The sequence below is a fragment of the Nuphar pumila genome, chromosome 1 (genome assembly GCF_984573655.1).
Source record: "Nuphar pumila chromosome 1, dmNupPumi1.hap1.1, whole genome shotgun sequence".
In the NCBI taxonomy this organism is placed as follows: Eukaryota; Viridiplantae; Streptophyta; class Magnoliopsida; order Nymphaeales; family Nymphaeaceae; genus Nuphar; species Nuphar pumila.
This window is the reverse complement of record NC_143249.1, coordinates 156006193-156021447: the sequence shown is the minus strand read 5'-3', so window position 1 is coordinate 156021447 and position 15255 is coordinate 156006193. Positions and strand designations below refer to the sequence as shown.

The following is a 15255-nucleotide window of genomic DNA, read 5'->3' as shown; positions in this document are numbered from 1 at the left end:
GGAGACACTGAAGAAGTAAAGAAGGGAGACGTTAATCTCCTTACCTGGACTAAAAAGAAAAAAAAGGAAGGACACGCTCAGAAACCGAGATTAAAGAGTCGATATTTTCTTGACTTGAAAACCTCAAATCACCTCTTTGGACAATCCTTCTGGAAAGCAAACTCAGCCCCAGCTTTAACACCGCTCTGATACCATGTTAAACTGTGAATATCTTCACGTTCACCTATGCAGGAAGAGGAAACGAAAGTTGGGAGAAGGGGCTGCAGAGAAAACACGTTAAGAATAGCTCAGCGCACCCTCCTTGTATTATGTTTTGAGTATATAACAATTACATAATTTTAGGGTACAAAAATACCCTTTTACAACAAGCATAATTACAATACTTCCAATGTTTGGATCTGGATCCGATCCAATACCAAAGTCGGGTCTGGATCTAATAACGACTTCTTTTCACATCACAGGTGAAGACAAACAGGGAGTTAATCATATTAAAGTTATTCTTAAAAAATATTTTGAAATGACTGATCTTGGATTTCTCAGATTTTTCTTAGGTATCGAGGTTGCATATTCTCCTCGAAGGTATTTACTTACTCAAACCAAGTTTGCTAATGATATTATTGATAGGTCTTAGATTACTGATAAGAAAATTCTGGATACTCCCGAAGTTATCAATGCTAAAATGAAAAAAGATGATGGGTCACCTCTGTAATGAGATATGCGAAAAAACAAAGAGTGCGATAAGCATTTACAACATCCACCAATGGACAAACAAAAGGGATAACACCCAAATCCACAAAGAGACAACACAACATAAAAATATAAATGTCTCTTATTGAAAAGAGAGAGAGCTCTCAAGAGTGAAGACTACAAGAGGGGTTCACCCCTATATATACACAAGAAAAAGGAGAGAGAGGGATGACCTTATGGCCTTAAAAGAAGAGCCACATAGGGGGCTCCCAATGGAGTCGTTGGGAGCCCCCAACGGTCACAAATGTGACAATTGGGGGCCCCATCGACTCCATGGTGGGGCCCCTTATGTGAGTAAAAAAAACAAAAATAAAAAGAAAGAAAAGAAAGGGAAAATAACAAGTACCCCTATCGGGTACTTGTGAAATGACTAAAATACCCCTATTGGGTATATTAGACAATATATATATATATATATATATAGATTACATGTATTTTAACACCCTCCCTCAAGCTTTATGGGGATATAACCGAAAGCTTGTTAAGGAGAAACAAAAAACGAGGAGCAACAAGGGATTTAGTGAAGAAGTCCGCCAACTGGTACTCGGATGTGACGTAAGGTAGTGCTATGGTTCCTCTTAGGTATTCATCACATATGTAATGACAATCCATCTCGATATGCTTAGTACGCTCATGGAAGGTGTGATTGCTTGCAATATAAATTGCGCTTTTGTTGTCACAACACATCTTCGAAGGAGTAGAGATGACAATGCTCAGATCACTGAGGAGACTTCTTAGCCATACAAGTTCCATGGTTGTAGTGGCCATAGCACGATATTCCGCTTCCGTTGAGGATAATGATACTTTGTGCTGCTTCTTGCATCTCCAAGAAATCATAATCACCTAAGAAAACACAAAAATCCGTAGTTGAGACTCTGTCATTGGGATTTCCTCCCCAATCAGCATCAGTATAAGCAATTAAATCAAGTGATGAGGAGGAGAAAAGAAAACCTTCCTTAGTTATGGTGTTTTTGATGTATCTGACGATCCTTAAGACTGCACTCATATGCACGGTTGTAGGTGCATGTTGAAATTGACTGACAGAGTGGACGGCATGAGCTATGTCTGGCCGAGTGATGGATAAGTAGGTTAGAGACCCAACAAGTTGCCGGTAGGGAGTAGGATTCTCGAGAGGTGTTCCATCTTCCAATCTTAACTTTGCATTGATGACTTCAGGGGTTTCTGTCTTCTTATCATTGGAGATACCAGACTTGGAACAAATGTCAGCAACAAGTTTTATCTGAGAGAGAATGTACCCTTGAGGAGAGTACGCCACTTCAATTCCTAAAAAATATCTTAAGAAACCAAGGTCAGACATGTCAAAATTTTCTTTTAAAACTTTCTTAATATCATTAATTCCTTGCTCATCACTTCCAGTGATGATCATATCATCAACATAAAGTAGTAAAATAACTACTGAAGACCCTGCACTTTTCATAAACAAAGCAGTGTCAGTATAACATGAACGAAAATTCAAACTTGTCATTACATTACTAAATCTATCATGCCAAGCCTTTGGGGCTTGTTTCAAACCATATAATGTCTTTTTAAGTTTAAGAATTTTATTTTTACCAATGCATACTCCTGGTGGAGGATCCATGTAAACCTCTTCATTTAATTCACCATTTAGGAATGCATTCTTAACATTTAGTTGATAGATAGGCCATTTTTTAACTGACGCAACTGTGATAAGAGTCCTAGCACTGGTCATCCTAGCTATGGGTGTGAAAGTTTCTTCATAATCTATACCGTATTCTTGAGCATATCCTTTTGCTACTAATCGAGCTTTATAGCTATCTAATGAACCATCACTTTTAGTTTTAATTTTGAAGACCCATCTACATCCAATCGATCTCTTTCCAGTGGGTAATGAAGTTATTTCCCAAGTTTTTGCCTTTTCAAGGGCACTAAGCTCTAAGTTCATGGCTTCAACCCATTGGGGAATGTTTTTGGCTTCATTATAATGTGCAGGTTCATGAAATGACTGTAACGCAATTAGACACGCTCTATACCTTGGAGTTAGAGACTCATAGGAAACAAACCTATTAGGAGGATTGGAGATTCGACCGGATCTCCTTAAAGAGGTTTCTTCTATGTTGGACCCTTGAGAGTATTTTTCTAAGGCGCTCATTTGAGCTTGTTGACCACGCCTAACATAGGTTTGGATTGGTCTATCACTTTCATTTTCAACATTGTCAAGAGGAATATCCTCTAGGTCATTCAACGACTCATTAGAGATTTCCTTTTCTTGAGAAGTCTCATCTTCTTGGGAGAGAAGATCAAATAAGAAAGCATATTCACTTTTGTCAATATCTTTAGTTTTCATAAAACCATTTTCATTTTCCAAAAAGGTTACATCTTTGGATACATAGAGTTTGTTATTTTTTAAGTCAAAACATCTAAAACCCTTTTGATTTTCTCCATATCCTAAGAAAACACATTCAATAGCTTTAGGAGATAATTTGTCTCTTTTATGTGTAAGGACAAAACATTTACACCCAAAAATTCTTAATCTATTGAAATCGGGTGTTCTTTCAAATAGTTTTTCATATGGAGATGTATTTTGTAAGGTTGAAGATATCATTCTATTTATCAAGTAAGTTGAGGTTAAGGCGGCTTCGGCCCAAAAACTTTTTGGAATTTCCTTGGAAATAAAGAGTGTCCTAGTGGTTTTCATGATGTGTCTATGCTTTCTTTTGGCTAAACCATTTTGTTGAGGAGTCCTAGGACACGATCTTTGATGACAAATTCCAATTATTTCTAAATAATTTTGAAATTCATTTGATAGATATTCTCCACCCGAATCGGATCTAAGAGTAGAGATATTACTTGAAAATTGATTTTTGACTATCATATGAAATTTCTTGAAGAAGTCAAAGACTTCGGATTTTAAATTAAGAAAGTAGATCCACACATACCTAGTGTAGTCATCAATGAAAGTAACGTAATAGGAGTATCCTCCTTTAGACATGACCGGAGAAGGACCCCAAATGTCCGAATGGACTAACTCAAATGGTCTTTTGGACACAAAAGTTCGATTTGGAAAAGGAGTGGATTTCATTTTTCCAAAAATACAACTCTTGCAAACAAAATGTTTCTCATTACAAAATTTCTTTCCAAATGGAAAGGAGTAGATTTTTGAGAAACTTGGATGTCCAAGTCTTTGATGTCAAATTTCAATATTTTTATCTTGGACATGGTTACAAAAAGAGTTAGTGGGAAGTTTCAAGTTGCTCATGTAATAGAGATCTCCCCTCTTATGGCCTTGCCCAATCTGCTTCCCGGACCGGAGATCCTATATAGAGCAATCCTTAGTTAAGAAGGAGATTTCACATCCATGATCACATATTTGAGCAACAGAGAGGAGATTTAAATTAAGTTGAGGTACCACTCTCATGTTTGGCACAAAGAAATCTTTGGAAAAATTTAAAGTTCCAAAACTTTTTACTTGTAGAGATGTGCCATCGGCAGTTGAAACATAGGAGTTTTTAGAGTTATTACACAAATCGGAAAACTCATTTTCAAGAGGGGTCATATAAAAGGAAGCTCCAGAGTCAAGGATCCAAGAAGACATACCTGGAGGAGAGGAAGAAGCTATGGCGGCACCCGAAGTTGATGGTATCTTGAGTAGAGTTTGTAGTGCTTCCGATAGTTGAGCAAGAGAAAAAGACTCCTTCCCTTTGATAGTTTCCTCCTTCTTCAACGGAGGCAACCTTATTTTTAGGTGCCTCATTCAACTTAGGGCAATTAGGTCTTATATGACCCGGTTCTTGGCAATGATGGCAAATGGCTTTTATATAGTTGCCATTATAATTATTTTGCCTTCCAAAGTGTGGAGGCTTATAGGCTTTCACATGGTTGCCGGGTTTAGATACGGCCAAAACATCATCTCCTCCTTTAATCATGCCAAGACGAGTTTCTTCTTGGCATATTTCGGCTATGGCATCTTCCAAGGGAAGAGGCTTAGATCTATGAAGAAGGGAAGATCTAACTTGTTCATATTCGGGCCTAAGCCCATGTAGAAATTGGAAAAAGTGTTCTTTTTCCATTTGTTTTCTTCTTAGTTCCACATCCACACTAGAAACCCACTTTGGTTCTAGTAAAGATAGCTCATCCCATAAGAGTCCAAGAGTGCTAAAGTAATTCCTTACACTCATTTCTCCTTGCTTGATAGTCCGGATTTTTTCTTGGAGAAAGAATTGACGAGCAAGGTCTTTTTGAGTAAACATACCTTTCATAAAGAACCATGCTTCATTAGCCATCCGAAACTTAGCAATGTTGGCGCAAATTTTGAGCTCTACATTGTTCATGAACCAAGCAAGAATCTTCGCATGCTTACTTTCCCAATCTTCCACTTTAGATTGGTGATCTTCAATGGCCTTCATGCGGGCATTTCCTTCAAGAGCTTTTTCTTGATCACTGTCCATCTTGGTGAGTTGGAGTTGTGGTTCCGGAATGGTGCCCATAACGTATCCCCAAAGTTTTTTACCTTTGAGGTTGTTCTCCATGGCGGCGGCCCACATCATGTAGTTGGAGCCATTGAGTTTGAAGGAGAGATCAATCTTTTGTTCCTCTTCCATTTAATCACTCACAAGAGGACAAACGAAGAGAGATACAAAAAGAAAACAACAATATATAACTACTCAACTAGCTATATTAAGAAGAAGAGCATACACAAGGCTCTGATACCATGTAATGAGATATGCGGAAAAACAAAGAGTGCGATAAGCACTTACAACATCCACCAATGGACAAACAAAAGGGATAACAACTAAATCCACAAAGAGACAACACAACATAAAAATATAAATGTCTCTTATTGAAAAGAGAGAGAGCTCTCAAGAGTGAAGAATACAAGAGGGCTTCACCCCTATATATACACAAGAAAAAGGAGAGAGAGGGATGGCCTTATGGCCTTAAAAGAAGAGCCACATAGGGGGCTCCCCATGGAGTCGTTGGGAGCCCCCAACGGTCACAAATGTGACCGTTGGGGGCCCCATCGACTCCATGGTGGGGCCCCTTATGTGAGAAAAAAAAACAAAAATAAAAAGAAAGAATAAAGTGCAAAAAATAAATACAAAAGAAAGAAAAGAAAGGGAAAATAATAAGTACCCCTATCGGGTACTTGTGAAATGACTAAAATACCCCTATTGGGTATATTAGACAATATATATATATAGATTACATGTATTTTAACAACCTCTAGAAGATCCTACTTCGTATCGTCAGATGATTGGCACACTGACCTACTTAACTATTACCCTACCTAATATTGCGCATGCAGTTCATACTGCAAGTCAGTTTCAACACTCCCACCACAGTTCACATGAGTGTTGTGATGAAGATTATTAGATATTTACGAAATGCTACTTCTAGGGGTCTTTTATTGTCTTCTTCTTATTCTCTCGAGTTAATCGCTTATTCTGACTTAGATTGAGGAGGAGATCCAAATGATAAACGCTCAACTACTGATGTTTGTGTGTTTTTAGGTGATTTTCTAGTGTCTTGGAAGTGCAAGAAGCAACAAAAAGTATCGTTATCATCTACTGAAGCTGAGTACCGTGCGATGACTACTAGAATATTAGAAATTGTTTGGCTACGAAGATTACTTGAAAATATGGGGGTTCATTTGCTATAACAATAAGAGTGCCATATACATAGCCGACAACCATACATTTCTTGAAAGGACTAAACATATCAAAATTAATTTCCACTGTGTACGTGAAGAATTTTTAAAGAAGACTATCATCTTGCCCTACATTACCTCTGAATATCAGCTAGCTGACTTCTTCACCAAGGCACTTCCATCACCTAGATTTCACTTTCTCCTTGACAAACTTTTTGGTATTTACACCATCAGTTTGAGGGGGAGTGTTAATGTACTTTATTGTTTTATATATATATGTATATATTATGTATGTAATATGAAATACCTATAAGAGGTATTTTGGTCATTTCCTGTTTTGTAATATGGACTGCCTAGTAGGGGCAGACGTATAATTCTATTTTTTATATTTTTATATTTTATACTAAGTAGCTGTTGGGACAGCACAACTAGCCATTGGGCTATTCCCAACAGCTAGATTTCTAGCTGTTGGGGCTAGTCCAATGGCTAGTTGGACAAGCCCCTTTGTCTTCTCTTTCTGCCTATATAAGAGGATCTTCCCATTGTAATAGTTATGCTTCTCTAAGCATATTTGTGTGAAATACAAGAATATATTTTTTATATTGTTGCTCTCTTGAGTTCTTGGTGTTGTGTATCTCCTTTGTGAGATTGTATTTGGCCCATAAGTGGCCCTTTTGTATTTGTGCTCTCTTGTATCGCTTAGTGGCATTCTCTTGTATTCTTTTTTTTGTTTTCATTACAACATAGACAACAGCTAAGTCTTCTCCCTACAACCCAGAGATATGTAACATTTATCTTGCCTTCTGTTCATGATAGATGAGTTGCTAAATTAACTCCTTCCAGAGAGTAAAGTGGTTTTTTTCTTTTCTTTGTTTTTTTTTGTTTGTACTTCCACCCAGGAGAGCGGTAGAAAATTAATGGGGTTTACTAGATAGTGCAGTGCTATAACTAGTACCAGATGTAACCACGCCCCTTTCTGAACAAACACACACACATGCACACAAACTGACACCAAAACCACCCTCCTAACAAAGGTATAGATTAAAAGTGATCATGTTTAAACAGAAAAAAATACTATTTTATCTAGTGGTAGGTCTGGATGACTCGATCTATGCAAGTCAAGCTTTTGATTTCTTTATAAATCTCAAAATAATATAGATGAAGATCATAGCCATTTTTTCTTTCAAATTAGGGTGGGATCATTGCGATTCTCTATTGCTTTCTCTAATGTGTGGTATGTTCCAAAGAGGCCCACAAATACAAACCAAAAAATCTAATGAAGCAATAATGAGAAGGGGTTTTTATACCTTTTTTTTTAATGACGAAGAACCCTTGCGTAGAACCGGGTCGCTTAATGGGCCTGCCCCCTGTAAGGTAAAACCGGTGTGATCACCGACACCCAAGCCTTTACGGAGCCCATCAGTTAAAGGCACCCACACACCCAGTGGGAATAGAACCTGGGACAAAAGGGTCAGCACCTTCTGCCCAGGCCCATTACCACTTGGGGGACCTGGGTGGTTTTTTTTACTTATCTAAAAAAAGGGTTGTCTGTATCGTCTTTGAAATCCTTGACAGAAAAATAAATTTGCATAAACTATCTACACCTTCATCAACTTTTAAGTGCTACACGCACTAGTGAGTCATTTGTGCTTTCATGGATTGCACACATTTGTCTGTGTGCATAGATGGTGAGTTGCTGCAATGGGCCAGAATGTGGTCATACCGAACTGATGTCTGACCATATCGAAGCTGAATATGGGTCCCACACCTGTCTGATCTGATTGGATATGAGAGAGAGAGACCCCCAGCCATATGATGATTGAATCCTTCAGATGATCCCTCTCTCACATGTCAACTTTTTGAGGTTGCTGGTGCATCCAAGCATGTAGGTCCCCCTACAAGGCAAAAAGGACAAGCAATGGCGAAAATAATGGGGAATGTAAGGGCACGCACAAGGTTATAGCTCTTGAAGAAGGTGGGTTTGGAAGGAACGAAAGAAGAAGTGGTTGATGTTGAGGAAGAATGACTACATAATTATGTACTTGCATCAAGTGATGATAATGATCATGCTGATGCTAAAGAGACACTTGGCTTTGAAAAGAGTGGTGGAAAAAAGATTGAGATTTGGAAAGAAGTGAAGAATGGTTGAGTGATTAGTGAATTCTATAGAAGAATATCATTCTTTTTTTCCCTCTTTCATTGAGATTAGGATGACATGTTTGACATTGAGTACTCTTAAGTTTTTATTTATAGTAACTAAGTACTACCTTACCATGATCATCACTTTCTACTTTTATTAGATATGTAAAGTGAAAATGTGGAATGTGGAACAATCATAATTTTTATGCAACTATTGCAAATAAAGTTGTGTTAATTATCATGATTTTTAATTATTTTAATTTTCACTTTCTATATTTGAACTTTTTATTTCGAGCAATGTTAGATGATGCCTAGGTGTACCTAGGCCAAATCAGGTGTCCAGGCATCTTGTTCAACTTCATGGTTAGGATTGCAATGCTTTGCTAATGTTTCTGATTTTAAGTTTGTAATTCCACATTATTCTATACACTTTATTGTACTTTTTCTTTTAACCAGAAATTCTTGTCCAGGTTTCAAATGCACTGCAATCTCAGCCTTGGCTCATTCAGAATTTAGTAGATGCCGTGAGCCATTTTCTAAGGATTGTTCACACAATGCATCATCGCTGCAGCTCACTGCTGGAGGTAGTATATGCCAACTTTTGCATCACTACTATTTGCATGCTCTGTCGTTGAAAGTTCTCTATTTTTTCTAAAATAACTTCAGTTGCCAAGAAAACATTCCCCAGTCTCATCTTTCAAGAGAAGATATGTTCCCTTGAGACTTAGATGGTTCTCCCTTTCTTATTTGTGAACCTTCAATCTTTTGTAGTTGTTCACAAGAGTGAGTATACTCCTTGATAATGTCAAACCTTTTCCCCTCTTTTGAATGCTGATAATGATGCATCATTATGTGTATATATTTGGATAATTTCATTGAGGAAATGTTTGTGATGTTATGACAATGCAGTTAATGAAAAAATCCTAGGCCTGTTGAAGGCGGTTCTCACTAATCTGTGTTTTGATTGGTTTCTATATAATGATCAGTTAGAATAACTTGGAAGTGGTCTTTGAAGTTGAAAAAACATCAAAAGGGTTTTGTTTCTTGCTTCAGTTAAAACACTTGGGAGTGGTCTTTCAAGTTGGAAAAACATCAAAGGGTTTTGTTCCTTGACCTAGGTGATGATAACTAGGGATAAGGGGCTTGCATTGGAGGTACTCATTTGGTTGCTATTCTCCACATTATCTACAATGAATGTTTGATGTGGGGTGGAGCATGCATCGAAGACCATGTGGCATTAGTGTTGCTGCCAAGCCATCATGACAGTGAAATCAATTTGTTGCCAGTTGTATCATAGGTTATAAGCTGTTATTCTTCCTGAACTTTTCTCCTCTATATAGCCACTGGGAGCATGGATTGGAGCAGCACCTAGAGCATCTAGGTTGCCAATTTTGCAGAGGCAAGTTTTGAAACTGTCATATGGATATGGGTCGCGGGTTCTAGTTGTTAAGATAAATGTAATATTATGGTTTAGTTACCGAGGTATACTTAGGTATACTTATCGGTGCTTCCTTTATACTTGTTATTCTTTGTATCCTTTTTGTTTTCTAGGTATACATATACCTTTGGTATACCTATTAGGTATTTAGTATTTAGATTAAGTATACTTAAATGTATACTTGTAAGGTTACAATAAGTATTTTTTAATTTGTATTTGTATGTTTATATGTCATTATTTAATGGCTAATATTTTTGTAATTTTTATCTTTGGTCAAACTGTTTTGACTAAGCTAGTATTAAGACTATACCTAATGGCTAGTTGGAGGGAGGTCCAATGTCACAAAATGGTACGGAAACTGAGACACAAGAAAATAAACATAACAAAATAGATAAAATACAAATGTATTATAAAGATGCATTTGGCTAGATACAATAAGCCATGCAAATACAAGAGAAGAAATAAGATATAAAAAGCTAAATATTTTAATGATGTGAAATAAACACAAAAAATATACAACAAAACCCCCACTACAACACTCATTCACACACTCAATATACATACATCTTCTGTTAGTTAAACACACACATACAAAACCTTTATATAAGGGAGTAAGAGAGAGAAAAGTAGAGGACTAGCCTAACGGTTAGTTGGAGGGAAGTCCATGGCTAGCTGGACCTCCCCCAACTAGCCATTAGGCATAGACCTAACGGTTAGCTTGGTCAAAACAGTATGACCAAAAATAAAAATTACAAAAATATTAGTCATTAAGTAATGACTAAAAAATAAACATACAAATACAAATTAAAAAATACCTATTCTAACCTTACAAGTATACATCTACGTATATTTAATCTAAATACTAAATACCTAATAGGTATACCAAAGGTATAGGTATACCTAGAAAACAAAAAGGATACAAAGAATAACAAATACAAAGGAAGCACTGATAAGTATACCTCATTATACCTTGGTAACTAAAGCAAAATATTACATTTGTCTTAACACTGGTACAGATTCAGGTTCAGAGGTACCACATGATAAATTCAGATAATGTGGGTATGGGAGTATGGCTATATATATAAACATATTATATATATGTTGTATAACATCTTTTAGGGCGTGTTTGAAAACGGGGGAGGGGGGCAGAGTTTCGTTGGGGGAACTTCCCCCTCTTTTTAGTGGGGCCCACATTCACCCATCAAACACCGGAGAAACTTCCCCCTGCTCTTCTGCCACTTTGGGGGAAGTTTCACCCTAAATTGAGGGGGCGGGGGAGGGAGGGGGAGTCATGAGGTCCCCCTTGCGACTTTTTCCCCCAAGGCAAGTTCCCCCAGGGGAGGGCATCAAACACACCCTTAAGGGTAAATAAAATCTAGAAAAATCAAATAAAACAAAAATGAATAGGAGTGTAAATATGAAATATAGTCCAATGAAACTATAAATTCTAGCAGTAATATATACAATAAATGAATTGAAGGAAATAACAGAAAAAAAGAAAAAAAAACAATAAGAAGTAAACAAAAACTTTTATGGTTGTGTTGGGACCCGATTGGCCCACCCTGCACCTGTTGTGTGGGTGGTACCATCACCCACACCTGCTGCACCTGACACAGGTGAGCAACCCTGACACACCCATGTGATATAGCTATGAAGAGTGCATGAGAGTGGCACACCAATTCACAAAATTAGGAGTTTCTGGTTGTTGAAAAGTGTAATATGGTTGTATCATATTCGTATTTGTATTTTATGCTACCCTCATTCTTGTACATAATATTATGAGGTCCCCCTTGCGACTTTTTCCCCCAAGGCAAGTTCCCCCAGGGGAGGGCATCAAACACACCCTTAAGGGTAAATAAAATCTAGAAAAATCAAATGAAACAAAAATGAATAGGAGTGTAAATATGAAATATAGTCCAATGAAACTATAAATTCTAGCAGTAATATATACAATAAATGAATTGAAGGAAATAACAGAAAAAAAGAAAAAAAAGCAATAAGAAGTAAACAAAAACTTTTATGGTTGTGTTGGGACCCGATTGGCCCACCCTGCACCTGTTGTGTGGGTGGTACCATCACCCACACCTGCTGCACCTGACACAGGTGAGCAACCCTGACACACCCATGTGATATAGCTATGAAGAGTGCATGAGAGTGGCACACCAATTCACAAAATTAGGAGTTTCTGGTTGTTGAAAAGTGTAATATGGTTGTATCATATTCGTATTTGTATTTTATGCTACCCTCATTCTTGTACATAATATTATTTATGAGGGGCATTCTTGTATTTTGGCTGATAGGCAGAGGGTCAACCAATTTTGTCTTGTGGTGTAGTCATGAGTGGTGTCCCTCTTTAAGATGTATCTTTTAATTTTTGCTTGATAATGAAGTTTTTATTGTGAGAGCCTCTTTTCATCTTCCTTCTGCCTCTTCCCTATTGTCGAATATGGTATCAATCACAAGAAATACATACTTCTGGATTGTTTTTGATATTGAATCACTATCCAAGTGATTTGGTGATGACCTTGAAAAGAAGTCGTTATTGGGTCTTGGACCCAACTCGTGTATGTGCAGGACTCGACCCGACCCATGTACTGGATCGGGTCAAGATCCGATTGTTGTGTAATGTATTTTAGGTCTGTTGTTAGAGGGTATTTTCGTACCCTAAAAAATTATGTACTCAATATATATTTAATACAATGAAAGACGCAGGCGAATGGTCTGACGCCTTTTCTCCCTGCAACAGCTTCTCTCAATACCTCGTTCTCTCTTTTCCTGCACAGGTGAACGTGAACCCCCTTTTCTAAGATGGTATCAGAGCGGTGTTGAAGCCTGGCCTGAGATCGCCTTCTCCTTTGCGTGCGTCTCCTTCCTCCTCGTTTCCTTCCTTCTTTCCTCCGTGTTCTTCAGTTTCGGTAAGATCGACAACATCCCCTCTTCCGTCAACATCTCCTCCTTAAGATCCCCTCCGTCAACGTCTCCTCTTACCTTGCTCTTTAAGATTTGATTCTCTCTGGAATCAAAGCAGTCTTTCAGTTGGATCTGCCGACGTGAAGAGACGCAGACAAGTTCTCCTCTCTCAATCTGAATATTTCATTTGCTGAAGTTAATACTTGTGTTATTTCTGTGTGCATAAACTCTTGTTTTGAAATATTCATGCGTTTGTTTCCCTCTTGCTAAATCTTGAATTATCTCTCCATTATTGGGTTGCTTCAGTCTGAATACTCTACTTTCTGAAATTAGTATTATGTTGTTTAAGTTTGTAATACACTTATTCTGAAACATTTACAATTCTGTTACACGCTTTCATTGAGTATATCACTGATTCAATTACTGATATTCAGTTTTGATCAGTTACCTCTTTTCTCTTTGATCATACCTGAATATACATTATATCTGTCACTGTAAAAAAAAAAAAAGACAGAATATTCGGGTGACTGATTTCTTTGTCTAGTCCAGACGTTTCTCCTTTTCTTTTCTTCTCTCAATATTTCAAATGGATTCACCTCATTCGTAGTCAGGCCTTTCCTCTAACTTTCTCGGCCAATTAGTCTCTGAAAAACTGAATAATTCCAACTTCTTGAACTAGAAAAGGCAGATTGTTCCTTTTATAAGGAGCCAAGATCTCTCTGGTCATCTGGATGGATCGGTCTCACTCCCTCCAGAGTTCACTTCGCAGGAAAAGACGGTCGATAAAGGGGCGCAATCTATTGTTCTTCTAAAAAATCCAAAATATGTTGCTTGGATGAAAAGGGATCAATCGTTAGTGGCATACATCACTTCAACACTCTCACAGGAGGTCCTTGTAGCCATTCCTGATGATTGTTCAGTCAAAGAGCTGTGGGACAAGCTAGTTCAGACATATTCACAAATCTCTTAGGCGAGAATCATGTTTCTCAAGCGAGAATTTCAAATGTTGAAGAAGATTCAATGTCTATTATGGAATACCTGAACAAAATGAAAGGCATCACGGATCAGCTGGCTATTGTGGGATGTCTCGTCAGTGATAAAGATAAGGTGCAGCAAACCTTGAGTGGGTTGGGGCCAGACTACCATGTTCTGACGACGTCTTTATTGTGTCTCCCAGAGCTTCCAAAGTTTGAAGACTTTCGTGCAAAGCTATTGCAGTATGAAATGACCCTGAAAGGGTCTTCTGAGGACATTCATGGGCTTTCAGGAACCCAAGATGTGCTGGCCACGGGGATGACTTATGGTAGAGGTAGAGGAAATTTCTTTCGAGGAAAGGGAGGATAAGGAAGAAATACCTTTGGGGGTCGTGGTATACTTCCAACGCTCAATATACAAGGACAAAGGCCCATTCTCACCTGCTTTTTATGTAATAGGAAAGGACATATTAAAGCAAATTGTTGGTTCAACCCTCAAAATAAGGGAAAAACTCTACAAGCAGAGGCTAGGAGGGATGGAGAAGTAAAAGAGTTGCTATTGGCAGCCTTGGCAGGCTTGAATATGAAACAAAATGATAAAGGCACTTGGTACGTCGACTCCGGAGCAGCGACCCATGTCTCAGGTAATGCAGGTAAACTCTTGAATCTTACTCCTTATGTTGGTAAAAATAGCATAGTCACGGGAGATGGTTCTCATCACTCCATCTCACATATTGGAAATGCCATTATACCCATGTCCAAGTCCTCTCTTAATCTTTCAAATCTTATTCATGCTCCTAATATTCAGAACAACATTGTTTCTGTCTCAAAACTTGTTGATGATGTTAATGCCTCAGTTGAATTTACTCCCTCTTCTGTTTATGTCAAGGATCTTTGCACGAGGAAGACATTCGTTGAGGAAAAAAGATGGGGCAACATGTACATCTTTCAAGAAGATCCTTCCTCTGTTCATTCTGCCTATTCATCCTTGAAGCCTCATCAACACCAATCTCTCCCTCCTTCTGAGTTTGTTTGTGCCGTTTCTGAATGTAATAAGCTAAGACTTTAGCATAGTTGTCTGGGTCATTGTGGTCATCATTTTATTGAAAAACTTGTCTCGAATAATCTCATTCCTAAGTCCAGTCTGAGTTCAGAAGTCATTGATATAAAGTGTTCTAGTTGTCATTTATGTAAGAGTCGTGTTTTTCCATTCAATTCCATTAATAAGAGAGCTTCAAGGCCCTTTGAGGTCATATGTTCTGATGTTTGGGGTCCTGCCCCAATTGCTTCTCTTTATAGTAGTAAATATTACCTTATTTTCATTGATAGTTACTCACGCTATACTTGGATATTTTTCATGAAGCACAAATCAGAAGTTTTTGAATTGTTTCAGAAATTTCATTCCTTTGTTCAAAACCATT

The 15255-nt window shown here is 37.8% G+C and overlaps 1 protein-coding gene across 1 annotated transcript in view; it reads left to right on the top strand.

Moving 5' to 3' along the window:
- Positions 1-15255, top strand: part of LOC149849244 (uncharacterized) — a 108868-nt gene that overhangs the window by 75406 nt on the left and 18207 nt on the right. The window contains exon 5 of the mRNA XM_090013855.1: positions 8983-9096. Coding sequence (XP_089869981.1) covers positions 8983-9096 — 114 coding nt within the window. The remainder of the gene's footprint in view (positions 1-8982; positions 9097-15255) is intronic.